The 21277-nt window shown below is 41.0% G+C and overlaps 1 protein-coding gene across 6 annotated transcripts in view; it reads left to right on the top strand.

The window, feature by feature from the left end:
* AFF3 (ALF transcription elongation factor 3) overlaps positions 1–21277 on the top strand; it is a 323793-nt gene that overhangs the window by 127430 nt on the left and 175086 nt on the right. For 5 of the 6 annotated variants that reach the window (XM_048961342.1, XM_048961324.1, XM_048961333.1 and 2 more), the window contains one exon: positions 21082–21126. The exons of the other annotated variant lie outside the window; for it this stretch is intronic. In XM_048961342.1, coding sequence (XP_048817299.1) covers positions 21082–21126 — 45 coding nt within the window. The remainder of the gene's footprint in view (positions 1–21081; positions 21127–21277) is intronic. 6 annotated transcript variants of the gene reach the window in all.

Genomic DNA, 21277 nt, shown 5'->3' with positions numbered 1-21277 from the left:
GCTCATTTGCTATATCATTTGCTGTGCAGATATATGATCATCCAGTGGTCAACTTATCTAACTATCTTTGATAGACACACAGTAGGTACAGTAAAAATGGCATGCAAGGACAGATAATACAGTAAAATTATTTCAAGGAATGTACAAAGGCTGCTCTGAAAGTAATGTGTTCTATTTTATTGTGTTGCTCCACAAAGTCAGAGGTAGATGTTAGTGGGATGGCAGTAGAGGTTGAACCTTCCCAACACTATTCTGTTATGTTTTCTTGTTGTGTAAGAGATGGCAGCAGAGGGGCACTCTGACACAATGGCATCTGACACAAAAGTGCAGATGAGGTAGAGGTGTGTCACTGAATTCCTTCATGCAGAAAAAAAAATTGTACTCATTAACGTTCATCAATGCTTGTGAATGTTTTTAGACCAAACAGTGGATGTGAGTACAGTGAGGCCATGGGTAGTGTGCTTCAGTGACAGTGGGCCACTTCCACTGGCGCAGATGTTTACAAGCGTGGCATATAGGCTCTTCTTCATCACTGACAAAAATGCATAGCTAATGGCCGTGGCTATACAGAAAAAAATACTGTTCTGTAGCTGATAATTTGCTCAATCAAACAATGCTCTTTGTACCTGTTGTATTTTCTGTGGAAATAAATAGGAGGCATTAGTTTTGGAGCAACCTACGTGTTGTCAGATATCATTTATCACAGAGTTAACTGCACACATGTTATTTTTAACTGCACACACATTATTTAAAACCCAACTTCTGATTTTATCCTGCGAGTGCTCATTTTATTTCTAACATTTTAAGTCCGGGACAAAAATCATAGAGGAAAAATGATTCTGGTATCTCTGATACCCATTTGCATCCTGCTGCACCCTCAGAAGTATTCTTCTCCATCAGTACTCATGCTTTATGCATTTATGCTGAATTTTGCTTCTAAGTCACCATTTGTGCACTGTAAGAATATTTGGAGAAGGTTTGTAACATCCAGCATAGCAAAAACCACTAAATTGCACTATATTAAGAGTTTTTCTTCTCTTACCCTTACTTTTTCCCCCAGTTCCTTCAGCACCAGTCATTTCTGAGCCTGTATGATCTAAAAACCTTTCAAGTGGCTGGAGGAGCCGTAGCTAATCCTACCAGATTCAGACTCCCTAACAGCTCCCATGTAGCAAGCAGCAGAATACGAAACCAGACAAGGGACAGTGTGCACACACTCCACGGAGAACATTTTACACAAAATGAGCTTAATTCTCTTAATTCCTTCATGTTTTGGTCTTTTTCACATCCATCATTGTCAGTACTGTCAGCGAGATGAACCCCACAAGGATAAGGCCCTTTGCCAACCAAATGCCAGCAGCCGCCCATCATGTCATTTCCTTAGCAAGGTCTCTCTTGCATGTCAGTGCCCAGCCTGGGGCACAGCTGGAGCCTGGGGTGATTTGAGGACTGCCAGCCCCTTTGTGGTGGTGTCCATGTCAGTGTCTTGTGTTAGACGTTGATAGTCCAAACACTGGGGATGCAGCTAGAGCTGAACTTGGGCTGGCAAAGGTTGTAGGTATAATGTCAGCAACCAGCTGACTGATCTGCAAAATCACTCCTGATCAGTTTGGAGCAACTGATGAAGGCACTGCACTGCAGCATGCAATTGTAGTATCATAGTCATAGAATTGTTTGAGTTGGAAGGGATACTTAAAGGTCATCCACCAACTCCCTGGGCAACCTCAGCATGCAGCCAGCAGCTGATGGCTCCTTCATTGCTGTGGACTGCTGTTCTCTTAGTACCTGAACTAGCAAAAGCAAACGTTATTTCAAATTGAGCAGCCAGCTACCTGCATTGTAGATCACTTGGGGAAGAGTAAGGTGTTTATCAGCCCCTTACTTGGGGCCCAGATAAAGGGTTTATTTTGGGGTAGGTTTTCATTGGTTGCAGGTGCCCAGGAGGAGCAGAGGTTGCAATTTCTGTGCAGCACCAAAGGCAAACCTTCGGGCAGGAAGCACTGAGTCTTCAGTCATGCTGAGAAAAGACAGAAAGACCCCAGGGCAGATCAGTCCCATTAACTTCTCCTTTATTGCTATTTCTGTTGTACTTTAAAAATCAAATTGAAACTGTTAAAAAAGAAAAAAAGAAAAAAAAAAGAAAAAAAAAGAAAAAAAAAAGAAAAAAAAAGAAAAAAAAAAAGAAAAAAAAAGAAAAAAAAAGAAAAAAAAAGAAAAAAAGAAAAAAAAGAAAAAGAAAAAGAAAAAGAAAAAGAAAAAGAAAAAGAAAAAGAAAAAGAAAAAGAAAAAGAAAAAGGGAAGGGAAGGGAAGGGAAGGGAAGGGAAGGGAAGGGAAGGGAAGGGAAGGGAAGGGAAGGGAAGGGAAGGGAAGGGAAAAGAAAAGAAAAGAAAAGAAAAGAAAAGAAAAGAAAAGAAAAGAAAAGAAAAGAAAAGAAAAGAAAAGAAAAGAAAAGAAAAGAAAAGAAAAGAAAAGAAAAGAAAAGAAAAGAAAAGAAAAGAAAAGAAAAGAAAAGAAAAGAAAAGAAAAGAAAAGCCCTGTTCATTTATACGAATGAAAATATAATCTTGGGTTTGTGGATGAGCATTTAGATAGTAGATTTTTACTATTCTTTAAACACTAAGATGGAATGCATAACCTCACTGTTTTTTGGATTGAAAAAAGGAGTCCGAATAAAGAGTTTCCATTGCTTACTTTCTCTTTTCCAACTTCTTGTGTGGCCTGAGATGTAACAGGAAGATTTTCTGGAGTCACAATTCTTTCTTTGCACTTTATTTTTTTGACCAGCCAACTCAAGAGACTCATTTACAGCATTAGCAGGATCCATGGATCTGTGTTTTAATGTAGTGTAAAAGATGATTTAATACCGATTACTGAAATACATGTAGGCTCACGAAGAGGGAATTTAGTGAAAATACAGATGGTGTATCTGGGCATGTTCTATGGGCACAGAGATGTGAAAGGCAGGCCCTTCGTCTAGCAAATCCTCTGTGTTTGAAGTCTAGTCAAGCAAAGTATAAACTCGCAGAGCTTCTGCTTCAGTTGACTCTTTCCTATGAGTCGAGTGTATTTGAAGTGTCTTCCAATGTATTTTCAGCAGTAGCAACTTATTCTGTGGGCATAAAGTCTGTCCTTAATTCGTAAATTACTGTCTTCATTTATAAACTACTATACTGCACACATTTATTTCAATCAGTCACTGCAGTTGTGAATGCCAGTCTGATTTCTGAATCAGCACTCAGAGATAAATGATAGGTGGTTTATTAAGTTCTCTCATCTAGGGTTCATGACGCTTAATTTTCTTAAGTGATAATATTTCATGCTATAAACCTGATTTTTTTTTTTCTTTTCTTCTATCTGCTTAGTGGAGTTTTACCTAATTACATATGGTCCCTCTAACAGTTGCAGTGTGGAGCCATCACTGAGCTTCCATAAATCACGATTTTGATTTATTTTTTTTAGGAGAAACCCTTCAGAAGGCCACTTGTCATCGGAGATATTCTAGCTAAAAGTTGCAACAGTTAACCCCATCCTTAGGTTCTCCTAACTCAATTTCACCAAGGCATAGCTCATCTGGGTAGGCAATAAAAGAAGTTTGGGGCTAGGGGCATTTTTTGGATCCCTGGCAGCAAGGCACCATGCATGTACTTACCTTTTTCACAGCTGGATGGTTTCATTGTAACCCCTAGTGTCTCTCTCCAATATTTTGACCTCATAAAAGCATAATGTCACTGAATGTTGAGATTTTATGGTAATTTATTCTGAAGATTGTGGCTTTTAAATCTTCCACATGCAGTTTAATAACAGCACCCTTGTCATCAAGCAAACTTTACTTTCTCTATTAATATTTTCTTATTCATTTTACATACACACAAACATATATATACCAAATAAGCTGGAGATGATTTATAGAAGCATTAGATAAAGGGAAAGAGGAGGAAAGAGGCAGAGAACAAGATAACTGAAGACTAATCATACCAAAACCAGACATGCTTTTACTATTTTTCTCCATTCCTGTTATGTTTTTGTTTGGATCAGCTCCAGAAAAGCCCTCTTCCTTGTCGCTCTTGTTTTTGTGTGTATGCTCATGCATAAATTCAGGTCAAGTTTGAAACCTCTTTGCTGCATTCCTGGTAAGAATGTGTAATGTTCTTATCAACAGATAACAAGAAATCTGAACTAATTCAGCTCATGACCCCACGTTCTTTTTTTTTCCTGCCATTACAAAAAAAAAAAAAAAAAAAAAAAAAAAAAAGTATATATGGTGTTTGCTTAGTTGTTAATGTATTCAGTTTAGTAAATTAAAGCTGCCTGAAATTTCTCCTAATCCTTTTCCATTGAGGGTTTCCCTGGACTGAGTGATGCTGAGTAAAACAAAAAGCACATGCATGCACAGGTTTCTGAGATTTTCTGGATCAAATATAATTTAAGGGGCACAACATTTTTAAATGAGTTGCTTTTTGTTTTTTTTGTTTTTAATTATAATACCAAAAGCACCAATGAATAAACACTGTTTACTGAAAATATGCTTTGCTTGAACTCGGTCATTAAAGTCTACAATGGCTGAGGGGTTATTTTGCAATGAAAGAGTGAACCAATATATAAGGATAAAAGTAGAAAAATGGTTTAACACACAGCACAAAGATGTTTTTCAATGAATCAGTCTTTGCTATTTAATTTACATTTTGAGGGCTCATTAGGATGATGAATGACACTGCTGGAGAATAAAACATACTTCCTGAACAAAAGAAAATCTCTGTAGCCTAATAACATTTTATGCCAGCACTTACATTTGTCAGAAGTGGATGCTATTTATCCCTATGATTATTTAAAAATCATTTTTATTGTCCTTTGTGCTGTGTCCTCTTCTGGGAATTTTAATTCAGAGTTTGACACCTACTTATTAACTTCCATGAAGTATGGAGTACAAAGGCTTATACTATATAAAGAATTCTAACCAGCCATGTTTATATTGCCTGCAGCTGTATACAAATTAGCTCCGTTTGGATTCACCTCTCTTAGAGATGGAAAAAATTTGAGTTGTGTAACCTTTACCACCCCAGCAAAGTAAATGTGAATTGAGCGTGGCTGACCTGGACGTATCAGGAGACAGCAGCGAGTAAAGGAGCAAAGAGGAGGAATTTATGGCATTAGCATCATGAATTAGGAATCTCAGCAAGTTGAAAACATTCATTTCTCTTCCGTCCTCCTCTGGAAGGATGAAGATGAAATAAGAATGCTAATGCTTCAAACTTCAAGCCCATCCACTCCTTAATCAGTAAATAATTACTTGCTGTCTTGCCTTCAGTGCTCATGCTTGCCTATACTCTGGAGTCAAAGGTATGCAAATGGTGGAAAACAGACTATCTGTGGAAAAATGTCAAAATATTTGGGTAAATTATACACTATTACAATAATTGCATTTCTATAGTTTGTCTTAGAAAATGCACTGCTTTTGTACCAAACATTAGGGATAAGAACTTCATTGTATGCAAACCGTAATTTCACCGCTATTCCCTTGCTCACATTTCCTGCAGTAGATCTGCTCAGTGGTAGTGATATCTGACTATCTTTAAGGATAGAATAAGTCAAGGACTTCATTTGCTTTGCTGAGAGAGTGCTCCAGTTGCTCTGGTAGCTTTTCATGAGCGCATGTAAAACAAGATGACACACAGCTTTGCTTTGTTCGTTGTGATATGAAGTGGGAATGTTTGATCTTGTGCTCATTTCTTTTCCCAAAGCCATTCTTATCTCATTGCAGGAAGTCCCACCGACAATAAAACAAGTTTCTATAGGCAGGAAAAATTATTTTCTTACATCTAGTTCTGCAGATTCTCATATTGATTTTTCCATGCACAAGGTGGTGCCAATCATTTGGAACGCAGGATTCCAATTTAATGATCATTTTGTTTTCTAAAGGAATTTCCAGTCTGTGGCAGCACTACTTTCGTTAGATTTTTGCCACTTCATATTTTGTAACTGAACATATATGGGAGGAAAATTATCAGAGGAACATTTTGTATCCCTGTGGCATCTGTTCAGATAGTCACTGAGCAGACACAAAGGTTTTGATCTGATTCTGGACAAAAGTGTGCAAGAGTTGTTTAATGGCACAAACTGCAGACTGCTCTTAGGAAAGCTGCTTCTGAGTCCTGGTAGGCCATATCTGGCTGGGACCAAAGGCCAGACCCATAGCACTCAGAGTTGGTCCATTGTGCAATGTACATCATCCCCATCTCATTCCGCAGCCCACAGGGCCAGCTGTGTCCTGGGCTGCATCAAAAGAAAGGTAGCTGGTAGGGAGAGGCAGGTGACAGTCCCCGTCTGCTCTGCCCTTCTGGGGCTCCATCTGGAGCAGCGTGCCCAGGTTTGGGACCCCCAGCACAAGAGAGATGAGGAGCTGTTGGACGGGGTCCAGATGAGGGCCATGAAAATGATCGGAGTGCTGAAGCACCTCTTCTGTGAAGAAAGGCTGAGACAGCTTGGCTTGTTCAGAAGAGGAGGGTCTGGGGAAGCCTCATGTCAGCCTTGCTGTACTTGAGGGAAACTTATAAATAGAAAGCAGTCCAACTTTTTGCATGGGCAGGTAGGACAAGGGGGAATGGCTTTAAACTGAAAGAGGGAAGATTTATGTTAAATATTAGGCAGAAATTCTTCACTCAGAGGGCAGTGAGGCCCCGGCACAGCTGCCCAGAGAAGCTGTGGTCCCATCCTTGAAGGCACTCAAGGCCAGGTTGGATGGGGCCCTGGGCAGCTTAGCTGGTGGGGGGCAGCCCTGCACATGGCAGGGGTTGGAGCTGGGTGAGTTTTGAGGTCCATTGCAACCCAAACTATTCTATGATTCTTTGTTGGGTTGTGCCCGAGAAACCAGCTTAAAGTCTGCTGACTTGATTTGGAAAAGGAAGGCTTACGCAGACAGGCTGTTTTCAGAATAACCATTGCAAGTTTTTGGGGTTTTTTAAGGGTTTTTTAGGGCTTTTCTCCTTTTTAGTTGATGCTGTGTTATTTTGGTAGAATTACATTCTGCCCACCAAAATTAGTTTCAGCTCTTTAGATTACAAAATGTACACATTGTTATCTTTCCTAAAAATAGACAGCATTGCCCATATAGAATAGTAGCCATATTCCATATTTAAAATTATACATGCCACAGTACATCTACATGTACTATACTACATTTGCATATGTTTGCAAATGTTTCTGTTTGTGTGCTTGTAGACTGCTATACAGATCTTCAAGGTGATGTGCATGCATGCAAAATGCAGATTTTTGCAGACTATCTCAGGCCAAAGCATCCTCAGTTAATCCTTTCCATTCATCAAATGGCAGGACATGCTCCTCTCAGAAATCACGTCTTTGGTGTTGGTAGCCTTGGATCATGCTCTGTACTGCAATCAGACACAGATAACAGGTTACTTTGGGTATGTTAACAGTGCAGTCATTACCGCAGTTATGCTTGTGCCAGTGGGAAAGTCTGACTCACACGTGGGAACAGATGAGGAGCTCCTGCCTTTGCTGTAGGGATCCGGTGAGTATTTATGCAGCAGCAGCAGCAATTGCACAACTGCAAATTGCCAAAATCAGTGCTAGTTTATTTTAATATGCCAGACTGTAAACTGTAGCAATTCAGCAGCTGCTATGCAAGCAGGGACCTCCGAGAGAGTATCAGTAAAGAGAGATAAGGATGGAAATGTAATCTTGGCTCTTGCCTCATTCTTGCGGGTTTTTCTGTTTTACCTCAGAGGTACAGACATTTTGGGGGGCAAGTCAACAAATTATGCACTTTTGCTCAGCGGTTTGATTCTGTAATTATTTTCTATGAAAGACAAATTCTGTTATTCACTTGTGCCTTCAGTTTCAGCGCAGTGCCACCAAGAAGATGACTTGAGCAGTGAGTGAGTGGTGACTTATTCTCCTGTGCTTTAGTCTGTATCCTGCATTGGTGATTTGTGCAGATGGGCTGTTGTTGCAAGCGTTCAGCCACAGGTTTTTGTCTGAATTTTCTTCTTCTGTGGATGTTTAAAATCCTGTTATGTTTATAGCATGCACATACATAAACTTTAAATTAAGTAGAGACTGCTCCTTAGTGTGGATTTTTCCTGCAGCCCTACCGCAGAGTCAATGGAGATGGACCAGCTCCTGACTGCAAGAGCCGTGCTATCCCATGCTCAGAAACAGCTGAACTCCTTGTATGCAATACTTGCTACATTATCGGGTTTACTGCTGTGTTTCTGTGGCAGAAATAGGATTACAAACAAGAGCTGGTTTGTTACAACCATTTCACTCTCTTCTACCCCAAATATCCATTGCTGCAAGTGATGCATCCTTGGTTTTGTGGGAACTGCTGCACTCTCTACCACACCACAATTTTTCTGGGCTGTTGGGGATTCAGAGCTATGCCTGCAGATAAAATGGGCAGGAAATGCTGGTGGAAGTAATGCCTCCTGTTTATTTCTGTGGAATCTACAACGGATACAAAGAGTGCAATAACATTTTTGATAGAGCAAATTCTCAACTAAAAAACAGTATTTTTCAGCAGAGCCATCAGCATTAGCTATTAGCCATTAGTGAAGAACAAAAGCCTGCTGTTGCACTTGTAAAAATCTGCACCAGCAGAGGTGACCTCCTGGTGGTGGAGTCGCCATCCCTGGCAGTGTTCAAGAGAGGCTGGGTGAGGAGCTACAAGATATGGTTTAGTAGCTTGTAGTAGCAATGGTAGTGGGAGGATGGTTGGACTAGATGATCTTGCAGGTCATTTCCAACCTTGTGATTCTATGATTCTATGATTCTGTTTCACAGCTGCCATGACAGTCTCATTGCTGGGAAAGTGTTGGCCTTGCAGTTCAACTGTCACTGTGCTTACATCCAGTGTTTGGGCTCCATAAACGTTCAGCATGTATTGATGAATCTCAGTGATTGCCATTGTTTCCACATGGAGAAATTCAGTGACAGACCTTTGCTTCATCCTCACTTTCATGTCAGATGCCATTCTGTCACATGGCAACAACACGTAATGGCATATTTGTGGGAAAGTTCAACCTCTACTGCCATCCCATCGACATCTTCTGATGTCATGGGCCAACAACATAAAATAGGAGGCATTACTTTCAGAGCAACCCTCATAGTTAATTCCTGGGGAAATGAGCCACTTGTCATTTCTCCAATAAACAAACAAATACAGTAAACATGCAAGGGCTTGATCTGTTTAATGCGCATCTCTAAAAAGCAGAGTGCAGACTAAACATAGTAATCCGATGATTGCAAATTACTCAGTCCCATAAACAAAGCATGACAATTGATGACAATGTGGTATCATATATCATAAATGCACAGCATCCTCTCTCATCCAAAACAAACAGTTAGCAGTATTTCAAACCCACAACAAATGTATTTAATGCAGATTGCTGTGAAACAATGTTTCTCTGTTTCTAATGCTGTATACAAAAAAAAAAAAAAAGAAAAGAAAAAAACAGCCAAGAGCTTTCTCTGTTTCATGCATTATATTCATTTATGCTGCCAATTCTATTTATTATTCTGCTTCTCTGATTTGAAAAAAAAATCAAGATTTGATGTGTTTGAAACAGCTCTTCATGCATGTACATCTTAACATTGTAGTAGATGGTTTATAAAGTAAATTACAGACCCTACCATAATTATTGAGTTTCAGATAGGTTCCTTTTCTTGTTAGTTAGAGTACTGATGCCAACCCTTCTATTCCATTGGCCGCTTGTTATGCGAGGCAAATCAGCTGCCATTGTTACTGATACAGAAAATCTCCCTGGGTAACTCACGATAGGTTTATTACATAGGAAGCTTTGATCCTCAGGACTCAACTAAGATATTTAAAGTTCTTATAAAGGTGTGCTGGAGTCTGCAATACAAATTCAGATGTCTGCTGTCAAATGATTCCTATTCAGCAAACCTGTATGAGCCACGTTTGAAAGTGAAACAGAAAGATGACACCATTCATATGTTGGCTTTTTGAGAGGTCTTTGTGGTCCCCTGCCTTCTGGTAGCTGACAACTCATTCCTGGCCCTATCAAAGTTGCATAACAGAATTTGTAAAAAGCTGTGCAGAAGGGTTTAATGTGTTGAGAACAAATAACTTCTTTGTTGATACCCATCGCAAGATCAAAGGGATTCAGGGTAATAGGCCCAGGACTGTATTACCTTCAGTTGCGCTGAGGAACAAAGGAATAAAATAAAACACTGAAAGGCAGTAGAGAACAATAAAAAGGAAAATACTAACAAGTTTAAAGGATTCAACATCCTGAAACCTGAATAAAAGCACTGAAATAAATTCATCAAGATCGTGTAACAAAAGCAAAGCTTGTGGCTTCTTGGCTCAAAAGCTTTCCTACTGTACTCATGGTTTTTGCACATGCAGTTATAATTTGGGGTGCAATGAGAACTTCTGGTCTTCTAGAGGGACAGAGATCTGCCTCTGCTCCTTAAAACAATGCATATTTGTTGTACTCAACCTAAATGGAAATTCCTATGAGCAGGAACAGCATTGCAGATTTTCTCTCTGTTCAGCTTCCATTTAAAATGAAATAAGGCTGCAGTGAACTGCTCTTCCTCTAGAGAAAATATAGCTTGTGAAACGTCACCTAAAAAATTTAAAAAATAATAGAAATAGAAATAGAAAATTAAAATCCAAAAGCACTTTTTTGAATGCAGACCATGAAAGTTTGGGAAATGCAAACCAACCAAACCTAAGGGCTATCTCTCTAGTGCAGTGCAGCCCTGGTCGTCGTGTAGAACCAATACAAACTAACCTCTACCATTACTGCTGTTTTCTTCTTTTCATTTCCTGACGCTGTGTTGTAGTGTATTGCATATGTACAAATGCTGGTGCATACAGGATTTAAAACCATTTTTGGCAATAATACTGCTGAGAGTAGTTTTATGTAGGCATATCCAGGGCACTGAAGTTCGTACCCAGTCCTGCTCCATGGCACTGCACTGCTATAAAGGGATTTATGACTAGGGTTTTTTTGTATTAAAACTGTTAATGTGACAGTGATATGTGGTTACTGCCCCTGAGTAACAAGGCCAAAAGTTGTGGTTTATACAGTTTTGTGTTTCTGGTATTTATAAATGGTTCTCCATTAGCTTTTAGCTGTGAGCTCTGTGCAAACAGCTGGAAGCTGGCAAGTGTCTACCAGAAGGGTAAGCAAACTCTTTCAAAGACACAAAATCTGGAAGAGAGGAGGCTGATTTTTCTTCCTCTCTCTGTATTTCGCTGTTACAAAACCAGAAAGCACTGTGATTTTTGAATGCAATATCCCCTTTGAAAGGAATGCTAACCTGAGAGTACATGAAAACAAGAGAAAAGTAAGAGTCCTAAGACATTACAGCACTGACATTTTATTTGAAATTTCACATGTTCTATTAGCTCTGCAAAACCTTTGGAGAGTACAATTTTCGGTAGCTGTGCAGAGAGTGTGTTTCCATCAGTCTGTCAGGGACCGTAGCACGGCTTGATTTTTCTTTTGACTTTCAGGAATGCTGAGAGCACAATAAAGCTCTGCTGAGATTTTCCCTGCAGCTTTGAGAATTGTACTATTTGTCAGCCTCTGTGCAGAGAATCACCTGAGCTGACCACAAGTGTCAAGATACTGCTTTAGAGATGCAGATGCATATACGTTCGTCTTCATTGATAAATCTTTGGGTATCCAGTAGCAAATTGCATCCCTCTTGGGCAAATAGATGTCCAGGTCGTAACTGCCATGACCAGGACATGTTTTAGCCATGAGACCAAGCTGTGATTCTCAAACCACTGTGTATCACTCTCTATTCCTTACAGATAACAGACTTTCCTTTTTCTAAAAAAAATCCTGATCCATGTTTTCCGTGTTTGAAATGATATTCTGTGCAGATCAAGGAAAGTAATACAGTGTAAGTGTTTCAGGACAACATTAATTAACTTCAGTTCAGAGTCCAGAAAAGAAAGGAAATAAACATAGATTTTGCCCTGACAAGGTAGAAAAAGTAGTTTATCTCGGGATTTGCAAAGAGGTTGTTTAACTGGGCTGGCTTCATGGCCAGATGTCCACTGCTTTGCCCATACTTCAGACCTGCTCTTCCAAAGGTTCTTGATGGCTGCTGCCCTCACCAAAGCACTTGCTGTGAAAGCATGAGCTTTTTGTTTTGCTGAGGAGGAGACACTGCTAAAGCCAAAATTCTCACGTGTTGGTGACTTCCTTGAAAAGCAAAAAGCTTTGATAGAAAGCCAAATGATTCCAGGCTGTGGACTAAGACACAGTCTCTAAAATTGAGAATGTGGTTTTCAGCAATAGGCATTAATGGGAGGTTATTTTGCCCTAGGAAACAAACTTCTTCACCTCAGTGAGAAAAACTCAGGTGTTACCTTCTGCAGACACAAGCTGCTACTGCTGCTCAGTGTTTTGAGCTCTGGGCTGCAATTTGAACATCCTGTGATCCTATTTTAGTCCTCAGTAAAAGCCAGACCCTTCCTGACCCTAATCTTTGACTGAGGTAGTGGTAAAGCGGTCTTGTTTCCTACCAGGGTGTTCACCCAGATTTTTAGTTGCACCTCCATCTTTCTGATATTGTTTACATGATGATGCTGTACAAACATTGAATTCTGCATGCCAGATTCTGCTTATCATGCCCCACCATCCAAAAGGTAGGCTTTTCCCCATGACCAATTCTATTTGGATGTAGATAGGCTTTAAGGAGTGCCCATGAGCTGTTACTCTTTCCCTCAAATCCTCCTTTGGGGCTTTCTTCAATCAGGGTCTTTTTGCAGGAGGGATTTCTGTAGAGCTCTGTACTCTAAACTTGTATATCTGTAAGAGGATTAACCCTTTCTGCATGATAGTTTGTAATCACATCACCTTTGGCTCAGTGGGAATGAATACCAATTATCATTTATAAACAGTTCTTCTCATTATGCACCTATTTATGGCGTCTTTTATAGCTTGCTAATTACAAGCACACAAACAAATGCTTGGAGTTAAATAATGTAAACAGGGATGTAATTGATTTTCATGTTGAATAGTTTTTATTGATTTATTGTTAATTAACATTTTTAAAGAATCTCTTGGCAAAATAATCCATTTAATTTATTGAATATTATACTAGCTTATGGTATATTCATATTAAAATGTCACAAAAAGATTAACAGTTCCACAATGCGTGTTTTTCCAACTGTTGCTGCTTTACAGATGTTATGTATTCTCCCCAAACAAACACAAACAATATAATAGATGCAATCAGTTGGTCTCAGTCCAGGTCCCAGCAGACAAGCGGCCACATCACTAAAAATAGAGCATTCCAGTTGACACTAATTGGCCATCCATGTAGCAGAAAGGAGAGCATCTAATGGGGGGGAGCCAAGCTGATCTCTATCACATTCAGCACAGGCTCCTTGGCTAGCTTTGGAGGCACAAGGGCTAAGGAGAGAAGCCCCTGTGTTCACCAGAGTGCCTTATCTGCTTCAAAACCCAAACATTCCGGTGTTCGTTATAGAAACTTTGCAACAAATAGTTGGGAACCACCGGTCAGTTCACACAATCAAAGCTCACATACAGTGCTGTAGAAAATGAAATAAAGTGAAGTCATTTCCAGAGTTTCCTGCTGACCCTTTTTTGGTTTTAAGATGGGAAAGGATGCTGTGGAATCTATGCAGGGGTTGTCAATAGCATTTTGGTAAATGCCTACTGGTTTCAAGTTGCTTACCTGGTGCCACTCAGGACTGAGCAAGTAGCAAGAAGTAAAACTGCAGTCTTCATTACTATCATCCCATTGTATTCTTCAGATGGGTAACAAGTCAGTGTAATCACATCAGCCCCTATTGTTTCATTAGCGAAAGAAAACATTAATATACTTTGACATGGTATTGATTTCGCACAATCCATCTTTCCCAATAACAGTAAAACCTTTATATTTTATTAATAGAACATTGCAGTTCTTCCCCATTACAACTCTCTTTTACTGTTGCTGGGTCACAGTGTAATTCTGATGTGCTCAGGTTTTCTCATTTTTATGAATATAACATAAAAGCCTGTAAAATTGTTCCACTCATCTGTCAGTAGGCCCCATCTGGGGGTCCCAAGCATCTTTCAGTAGATGAAATGTTACCAGTGCAGCTCCAGTAACTGATTGTTTGATGGCCCATAGGGGTGGGGAGGATGAAGAAATTTCTGAAGGGTTCTTGTCTTTTCATTCTCTTGATTTTTTTTGTGAAGTGGACTTGGATCAGAATATCTCATCAGTGCAAAGAGCCCTATCCTATCCCCTCCACTCACGGCTAGACCTGCCACTTCCAAACTGGGCTGTAGGTGCCTCAATTAAAGAGAAGCTCCCAGCAGCAATCCAGTCCACAGCCCTTCAGCAACACCTTGCTTTCTGACTTAGCGATTTCCATACTTAGTTCAAGCCAGGCACTATTCATGCAAGAGAACCTCTGAGCTCTGTGGCAGGCCCTGTGTGCACTGGTGGAGTTATGCTCTAACCTCATCACCCTCCTACTTAAAAAAATAAAATTGCAGTGAGTGCCTTTACTTCCAGATCCAACCTTATCTAGATGCAAGATTGGATCCTTTCTCGTCCCCTGGCTCCTTGGGTCTGCACATAGCTCCAGCACATCCAGGGCTGATGACACTCTGGATTGTGGCTTCATTAGCCCCTCTGCAGTCTCCCTTCTCAGAGGTCTCCAAAAGCTGCTGTCCTGCCCCAGTTGTAGGTGAGCTGAGTTCAAAGCAAGGATTGTGATCAAAACGCACTCTTGCCTGATTAGCTTCTCCTTTCTAGTGTGCACAGCAAGTCTACACAGTCATTTGGCATTTCTGTCTAAGAACATTTTGATTCATCTTCTTCGATTAGGTACATTATCTACCAGTTCCTGGCACAGAACTGGGGCATGATGACATTGCACTTACAAAACCCACAGTTACTATACCCAGATGCTTCCATTAAACCAAAGCGAGACAACTTTCATCACTTGCTTTTTCTTCTTTTTTTCTTGAAGTAAAACCTCTGCTAACCTTTCTTCTCTTCCCTTTTGAAGCAGACCATGTTGCAAGATCCCATGGTATGAAAAATAATCCCCATAATAAATATGAAGACAGTTTCAAAAAGAAAATGAGCATATTAAGGGCAACAGTTTATTAACAGTCACTGTAAATTAGATAGCTTTAATAACTTTAATTAGTGCAGCATTTTCTGACACAGAACTTGAGGAGAATTCAGTCATTCATCCCAGTTCCCATCTTCACATCTCAGCATCTAAGGCAACAGCAACAGTAGTTCTTTGTAGTAAAAGTGAAACAGCTCCTATCACAGCAGTGTGAGCACAGGAGAAAACTGCTCTATCTACAGATCATGGCCACTGGCATTACGAATAACTAGTAAGGAACAGTACAGTTGCAAAACAAAGCTTTCAAAAATCATGAACAACAGAAAATCCAGCTTCCTCAGCAGTCTCTTCCTTTCTCTTTCTGATAACTGCGCCCAGCTCAGTTCTGTTCCTCTGGGGAGCAACAAGGCCATTGAGCAGCGGGGGAGCAGGCAGTATTCCCAGTGTTGGTGGGTTGGGGGTGCACTGCTGTGTGCCCCAGCTTCCTGACATCCAGCCCATTTAGAGGGATGTACCACTGGTAGGTGACAAGTTGCCCACCAAGATGGAAATGCCCATCTCGTTAGTCAGAGAAAGGCCACTTTAAATTCAAGAGAGCAAGTTCTGCACAACCCAACATGTAGAAGGCCAGACATATGAGCAAGAATAAGAAGTAGAAGCACACCTGTCAGTCTTGCCTTGCCCCACAAAACACTCTAACCAAAATAAGGATTGTGAAAAGCGCATCTACGTGATGTGTGTGCCTCATTCAGAGGATGCAGCACTACCAGAGAAATAACTGCTAGTGGAACTTATGATTGCAGACTCTTATTTTGTAATGGAAATGAATGCCTTTCTTTTTTAAGCACACAGCTGTTTCCTTCTATTGACACCTGCTGGATCTTCCCATACTTATCTTTCCCTTACCTGTGTTTCTGGTGGGTGGTGGCTGGGTAGTTCTGGGGCAGTAGTGGTACGAGGGGCTGGACATGCAGTGGCCAATGGTGGCATCCCAGCACTAACACAGCAAACCTAGCTCCTAGAGAGGCCAGCAGGGCTGCTGAGTGTGCACCTCAGCCTTCCAGAGATCTTAATCACCCTAATGTTTGTTGGAGGTAAAATCTGGTAACTCCTAGAGGCTCTGTAAGAGTGATTAGCACAAAGAGTAACAACGCCACAGGCTCACACTGTAAAAATCTCTTAGGCTGAAATGAAAACAGTTCCTGGTAATTTTTGTTTCTTTTCTTCATGCAAAGCTTTGAAACAAGGGAATCGGAGATAAGCAATTCCTTTCCAAGGAGTTTTTCTATGTATCTCCTTCTGAAAGCTGTTGCTAATGGAAGAAAAAGTAATGTTCTAAAAAAAAAAATTTGCACAGATGTAGCCATTTTTGAAATGACATCCCAGTTCCCAAGGATTCGCTGTAGCCTTTCGTCAGTCTTCTTTCTCTGTGCTTTGCATTGTAATTAGCTCCATGCGTTATCAGCAGCGCGATGCTCCCGGCTGTTTCTGCAGCAGCCGCTGCTCCTCGGCAGCAGCCCCGCGCCTCCTCCCACCAGGTGCCATGCCAGCCGCATGAGTATGCCAATTCCTGGCGCTGGCTGTGATGTGAAGGCAATGGGTACAGCAGAGCTGTGGAGGCTGTAGCCCACTTTGATGTATTCTTAAGCGGGTGCTGCATCATGAAGCCAGAACTGACACAACGATGAATGAACCAGGGAAGCCCACTCCTACAAACAGCATGGGGCTATTTGGTGCATTCTCTTTTGCTAATTCAGGTTTCAAGAAACATTGATTAGATTTTATTTTTATCTTTTATAGTTATTAAAATATGTTAAATGTAGGTTGTCAGGTTTCCTCTGTGATGTGAGTAAGCTTGTAATGGAGAAGAGAAAAAAGAGAGTGAGAGGGGGGGAAACATTTCCAAATCAAGGCCTACAGACCCCTTTCAGACCTGCCTCAGGTACTGCATTAAAACTCTGCATTGTATGCAGCACAGAAGGCTAACCGTGTCCTGGGCTGCATCAGAAGAGGGGTGGCCAGCATGGTGAAGGAGGGGATTGTCTGCCTCTGTTCTGCCTTCGTGAGGCCCCATCTGGAGTGTGAAGGGTGTGGAGATGATCAGAAGGCTGAAATACCTCTTCTATGAAGAAAGGTTGAGGGTGTTGGGCTTGTCTGCATAAGAGAAAGTTGCAGACAAACCTCACTGGCACCTTCCAGTACTTGAAAGGAGCTTACAAGCAGAAAGGAAAACAATTTTTTACATGGTCTAATAGCAAGAATAACTTTAAATGAAAAGTGGGGAGGTCTAGATTAGATATTAGGGAGAAATTCTTCACTCAGAGGGCAGTGAGGCCCTGGCACAGCTGCCCAGAGAAGCTGTGGTGCCCCATTCCTGGAGGTGCTCAAGGCCAGGTTGGATGGGGCCCTGGGCAGCTTAGCTGGTGGGGGGCAGCCCTGCCCATGGCAGGAGTTGGGATGGATTATCTTTTAGGTTCCTTCCAACCAAAGCCATTCTGTGCTTTTTTGATTTTATGATTCTGTGATATCATAAAGAAAAATATATGGCCCCAAGCCACATGAAATTGAATTTGCTTGCTGTGTGCAGGACATTAACTCCTAACCTCTCTAACCTTACTCTGGGAACTTTGATATCAACAGTAACAAAAGATACATACCAGCAAGTCAGAATTCAAAGCAAAAAATACATTCAAAAATTTATCTTTGGTATTAAAAAGATGAAGAACAAAGAGGATAGTATAGAAATGGAATTCTTTTCCAAATATTACTATCATTTTTTGCATAGCATTTCTTTGGTCTTGTGCTTTTTTCTTTATTTTTGCCTTTTGGAAGTCATTGTGATAATACTAAGAGAGAGATGTGGAAATATTTTTACTTTCTGCCCAGAGATATGTACTGAGGAGAACAGCTATGGCTTTAGTTCTGTAGTAATGGAAAGGATAATTTTTTGCTGATGAGTATTTGCAGACTTATTTTATTACACTTCTAGGAGGGATATTTCGTTTTGAAATAGAAGCTTGTTTTTGAACCTTCTCTGAAATAGCCTACTGCCAAATTTACCATCAGTCATTTTGCCCTTGATAAGAAAGTAACGAGCACTATTTTGCCATCAGTGCATTGTATAGATAAGGCATACTGTGATAAGTCAACTCATGCCTCCTTGTCTAGGATGACAGTGGAGAGCAGTGAACTTGAAGTCAAGCAGCACATTCTTTGTTTTGTAAAAAAGGCATACAGGGTGGTGGCTTTACTCTCCCCACTGTTGTTAATGGGATTATAAAATAGATGATATAGAATGCTTCAGGTTGGAAGGGACCTCAAAGCCCACCTAGTCCCAGCCCCTGCTGTGAGCAGGGCTGCCCCCCACCAGCTCAGGCTGCCCAGGGCCCCATCCAACCCGGTCCTGTGCACCTCCAATGATGGGGCACCACAGCTTCTCTGGGCAGCTGTGCCAGAGCTTCACCAAGCTCTAAGAATTTGTTCTGTATATCTAATCTAAATCTCCCCACTTTTCATTTAAAACGATTTATTCTTGTTCTGTCACTATAGTCCCTTCCTTCTGTCATATCAACTGTGCCTCTCAGTCTGGAATAATCTAAAAACTCATTGAGAATCATAGAATCATAGAATCACCAAGGTTGGAAAAGACCTAAAAGATCATCCAGTCCAACCGTTCACCTATTCCCAGTAGCTCCCACTAAACCATGTCCCTCAACACAACATCCAGCCTTTCCTTGAACATCCCCAGGGTTGGTGACTCCACCACCTCCCTGGGCAGTCCATTCCAGTGCCTGACCACCCTTTCTGAAAAGTAATACTTCCTAATGTCCAGCCTGAATCTCCCCTGCCGTAGCTTGAAACCATTCCCTCTGGTCCTAATGAGGGATGTATGAGAATGCAATGATGAGAATGTAATTGATCCCACTGTATATGTAATTAATAAAGATATGAAACAGTACTGTTCCCAGTACAGACCACTGACAGATACCACTCACCAATGACTTCCAGAAGATCACAGACCAGGCTTTAGGGAAATAAAATTATAAAATAGAGGGAAAGACAGAGAAGAAGCAAGCAAAAATTGCTAATGCAAATTTTAGAATTCTTCATTATCCAGAGACAGTTGTGCTGTTTCTGTGTGCATGTTTCTGTCTGTCTTGTTAATTTCATTGATGCCAGGAACTATTTTCTTGCAGCGCAGCAGCAGGGAAGGTGGGGAGCATTGTGTGCCTCGTGGGGACAAGGGGTGCAATGAGAACTAGGCTGTCTGTGTGGGACTGCAGCTGCTCTTTAGTATTAGTATGTCAGATACAAGTAATTTTCCACAGGCTGACTTCATGGAATGCTTAGTTCCTTTCTCTTTGATATCAGTGGTTTATAGTTTCCTGGGTCTGTAAAGCTAAAAGAATGTGTTGCACTTGGAAGAGTTAGCACAGATCATTTGTCTAACAATCAAGGGCCATATTCAGTAAAGATCTGGCAGGAGTGCTGACAATGCCCTTGTGACATTTTATGAATTGATATGAAATAAAAGCCACAAAAAAATTACGCAACAGATTGTTCCCTTACGCTGTGGTACTGCTGACCTTGGTTATAGCTGTTAGGCTATGGGAGAATGTGAATCCAGGCCTCCTCTGTGCCACAGCTCAGGCTGGGGAGCAGCACTCAGGGCATCCAGGGCTATGCAAAACTGGCTGATGGTATTTTTTTTGTCTGTTGGGCACGTGGGCAACAAATGCAGATGCTTCAGAGAAGTATGGTTTTCAGGTGACAAGAGCTCAGCATATTGGAAAACCAAGTTCTTTTGATATTCTTTTACGTTCCTTCTTCATCTTGGTGGCCCTTTGTTTGATTCTCTCCAGTATGTCCATGCTTCTCATGTACTGGGGGACCCAGAACTGGACACAGTGCTTTAGCTGAGGCCTTATCAGTGTTGACTGGAGGGGAGGGATCACATCCCTCAACAACTCTCCTCTTGAGATACTATTAGCTATCTCTGAGGCAAAGGCTTATTACTGTCTGATATTCAATTTGGTATCCACTGGAAAATTTTGTGTGGTGAAATAAATCCCTAGAAAATTTACAACATGCAGTAGCCACCTCTGTCTTCTAGAGAACTGCTGGAGAAGGGCAGGCCCTCAGCATCAGTTGGTTGGAAAAAAACCGCTCAGATCATCTAGCCCAACCATCAGCCCACCCCCACCATGCCCACTGGCCATATCCCTCAGTGCCACATCCACACGGTTCTTGAACGCCTCCAGGGATGGTGACTGCACCACCTCCCTGGGCAGTCTGTGCCACTGCATCACTGCTCTTTGTGAGAAGAGATGTTTCCTAGTGACTCTAGAGTAAGTTGTGCCATTCAGGAGAGCTGAATTCCTATGCATCCTCAAACTCACAACATGCAGGGTGGGTTTAGGGGTCAGCATTTTTTAAGAAGTAACCACCTTCTCACAACTACTGTGCTGCCCAGCCAGTGCTCAGTGTGGCTGTCCCTGCAGCTCTCCCCTCAGTATCACAGCTACCCTATGTACTGTCAGACTTTACTCAGGCAGTGTCACTGCAGAAACTTTCTTGCACAAAGGATACAGACAGATGTTATTTATTTGATATAAATAACTGCACATATTGGATATGTGTACAGACAATAACCATTTTGCTTATGCTTATTTATAAGCAGTATATTTGAAACAGCATGGAGCACACCCAAAAGTGGCATAAACAAAATCATATGAATTTATACAAATATGTGCCAATCACATGTAAACACTGCAAATATTACATCTTCCTGTGGTGGTGACAGGGAATAATTTGAGAATTTTCAGCTGTGCAACTTTCAGAGGCTGGAAAGACTTGGCCTCATTTTGAAACTCTAATAGAATTTTGAATGTATTTCATGTGACAACCATGTCCTCAACCTGCTATTTGTTATTTCTTTTTAAAACACAAACAAACTGAATTTTCATTTTGTTTACAGGACAGTGGAACAGGAGATAACAGCTGCATTGAAGAAATATTGCGGGTAGGAATTCTTAAAAAAAAAAACCCTTTCTTCTAGTGCCATTTTGTTTACTCCAAAAAGGGAAGAGAACAACAAGAATATTGCAATTACTGCTGTTAAATATATCACACTTTAAGATTGTCATCTTTCTAAGGAACAAACAGGCAAAATT

This window comes from Lagopus muta, chromosome 1 (assembly GCF_023343835.1).
Source record: "Lagopus muta isolate bLagMut1 chromosome 1, bLagMut1 primary, whole genome shotgun sequence".
Taxonomy (NCBI): domain Eukaryota; kingdom Metazoa; phylum Chordata; class Aves; order Galliformes; family Phasianidae; genus Lagopus; species Lagopus muta.
Note: the sequence above shows the minus strand (reverse complement) of the source record. Positions and strands in the feature narration are given on the sequence as shown.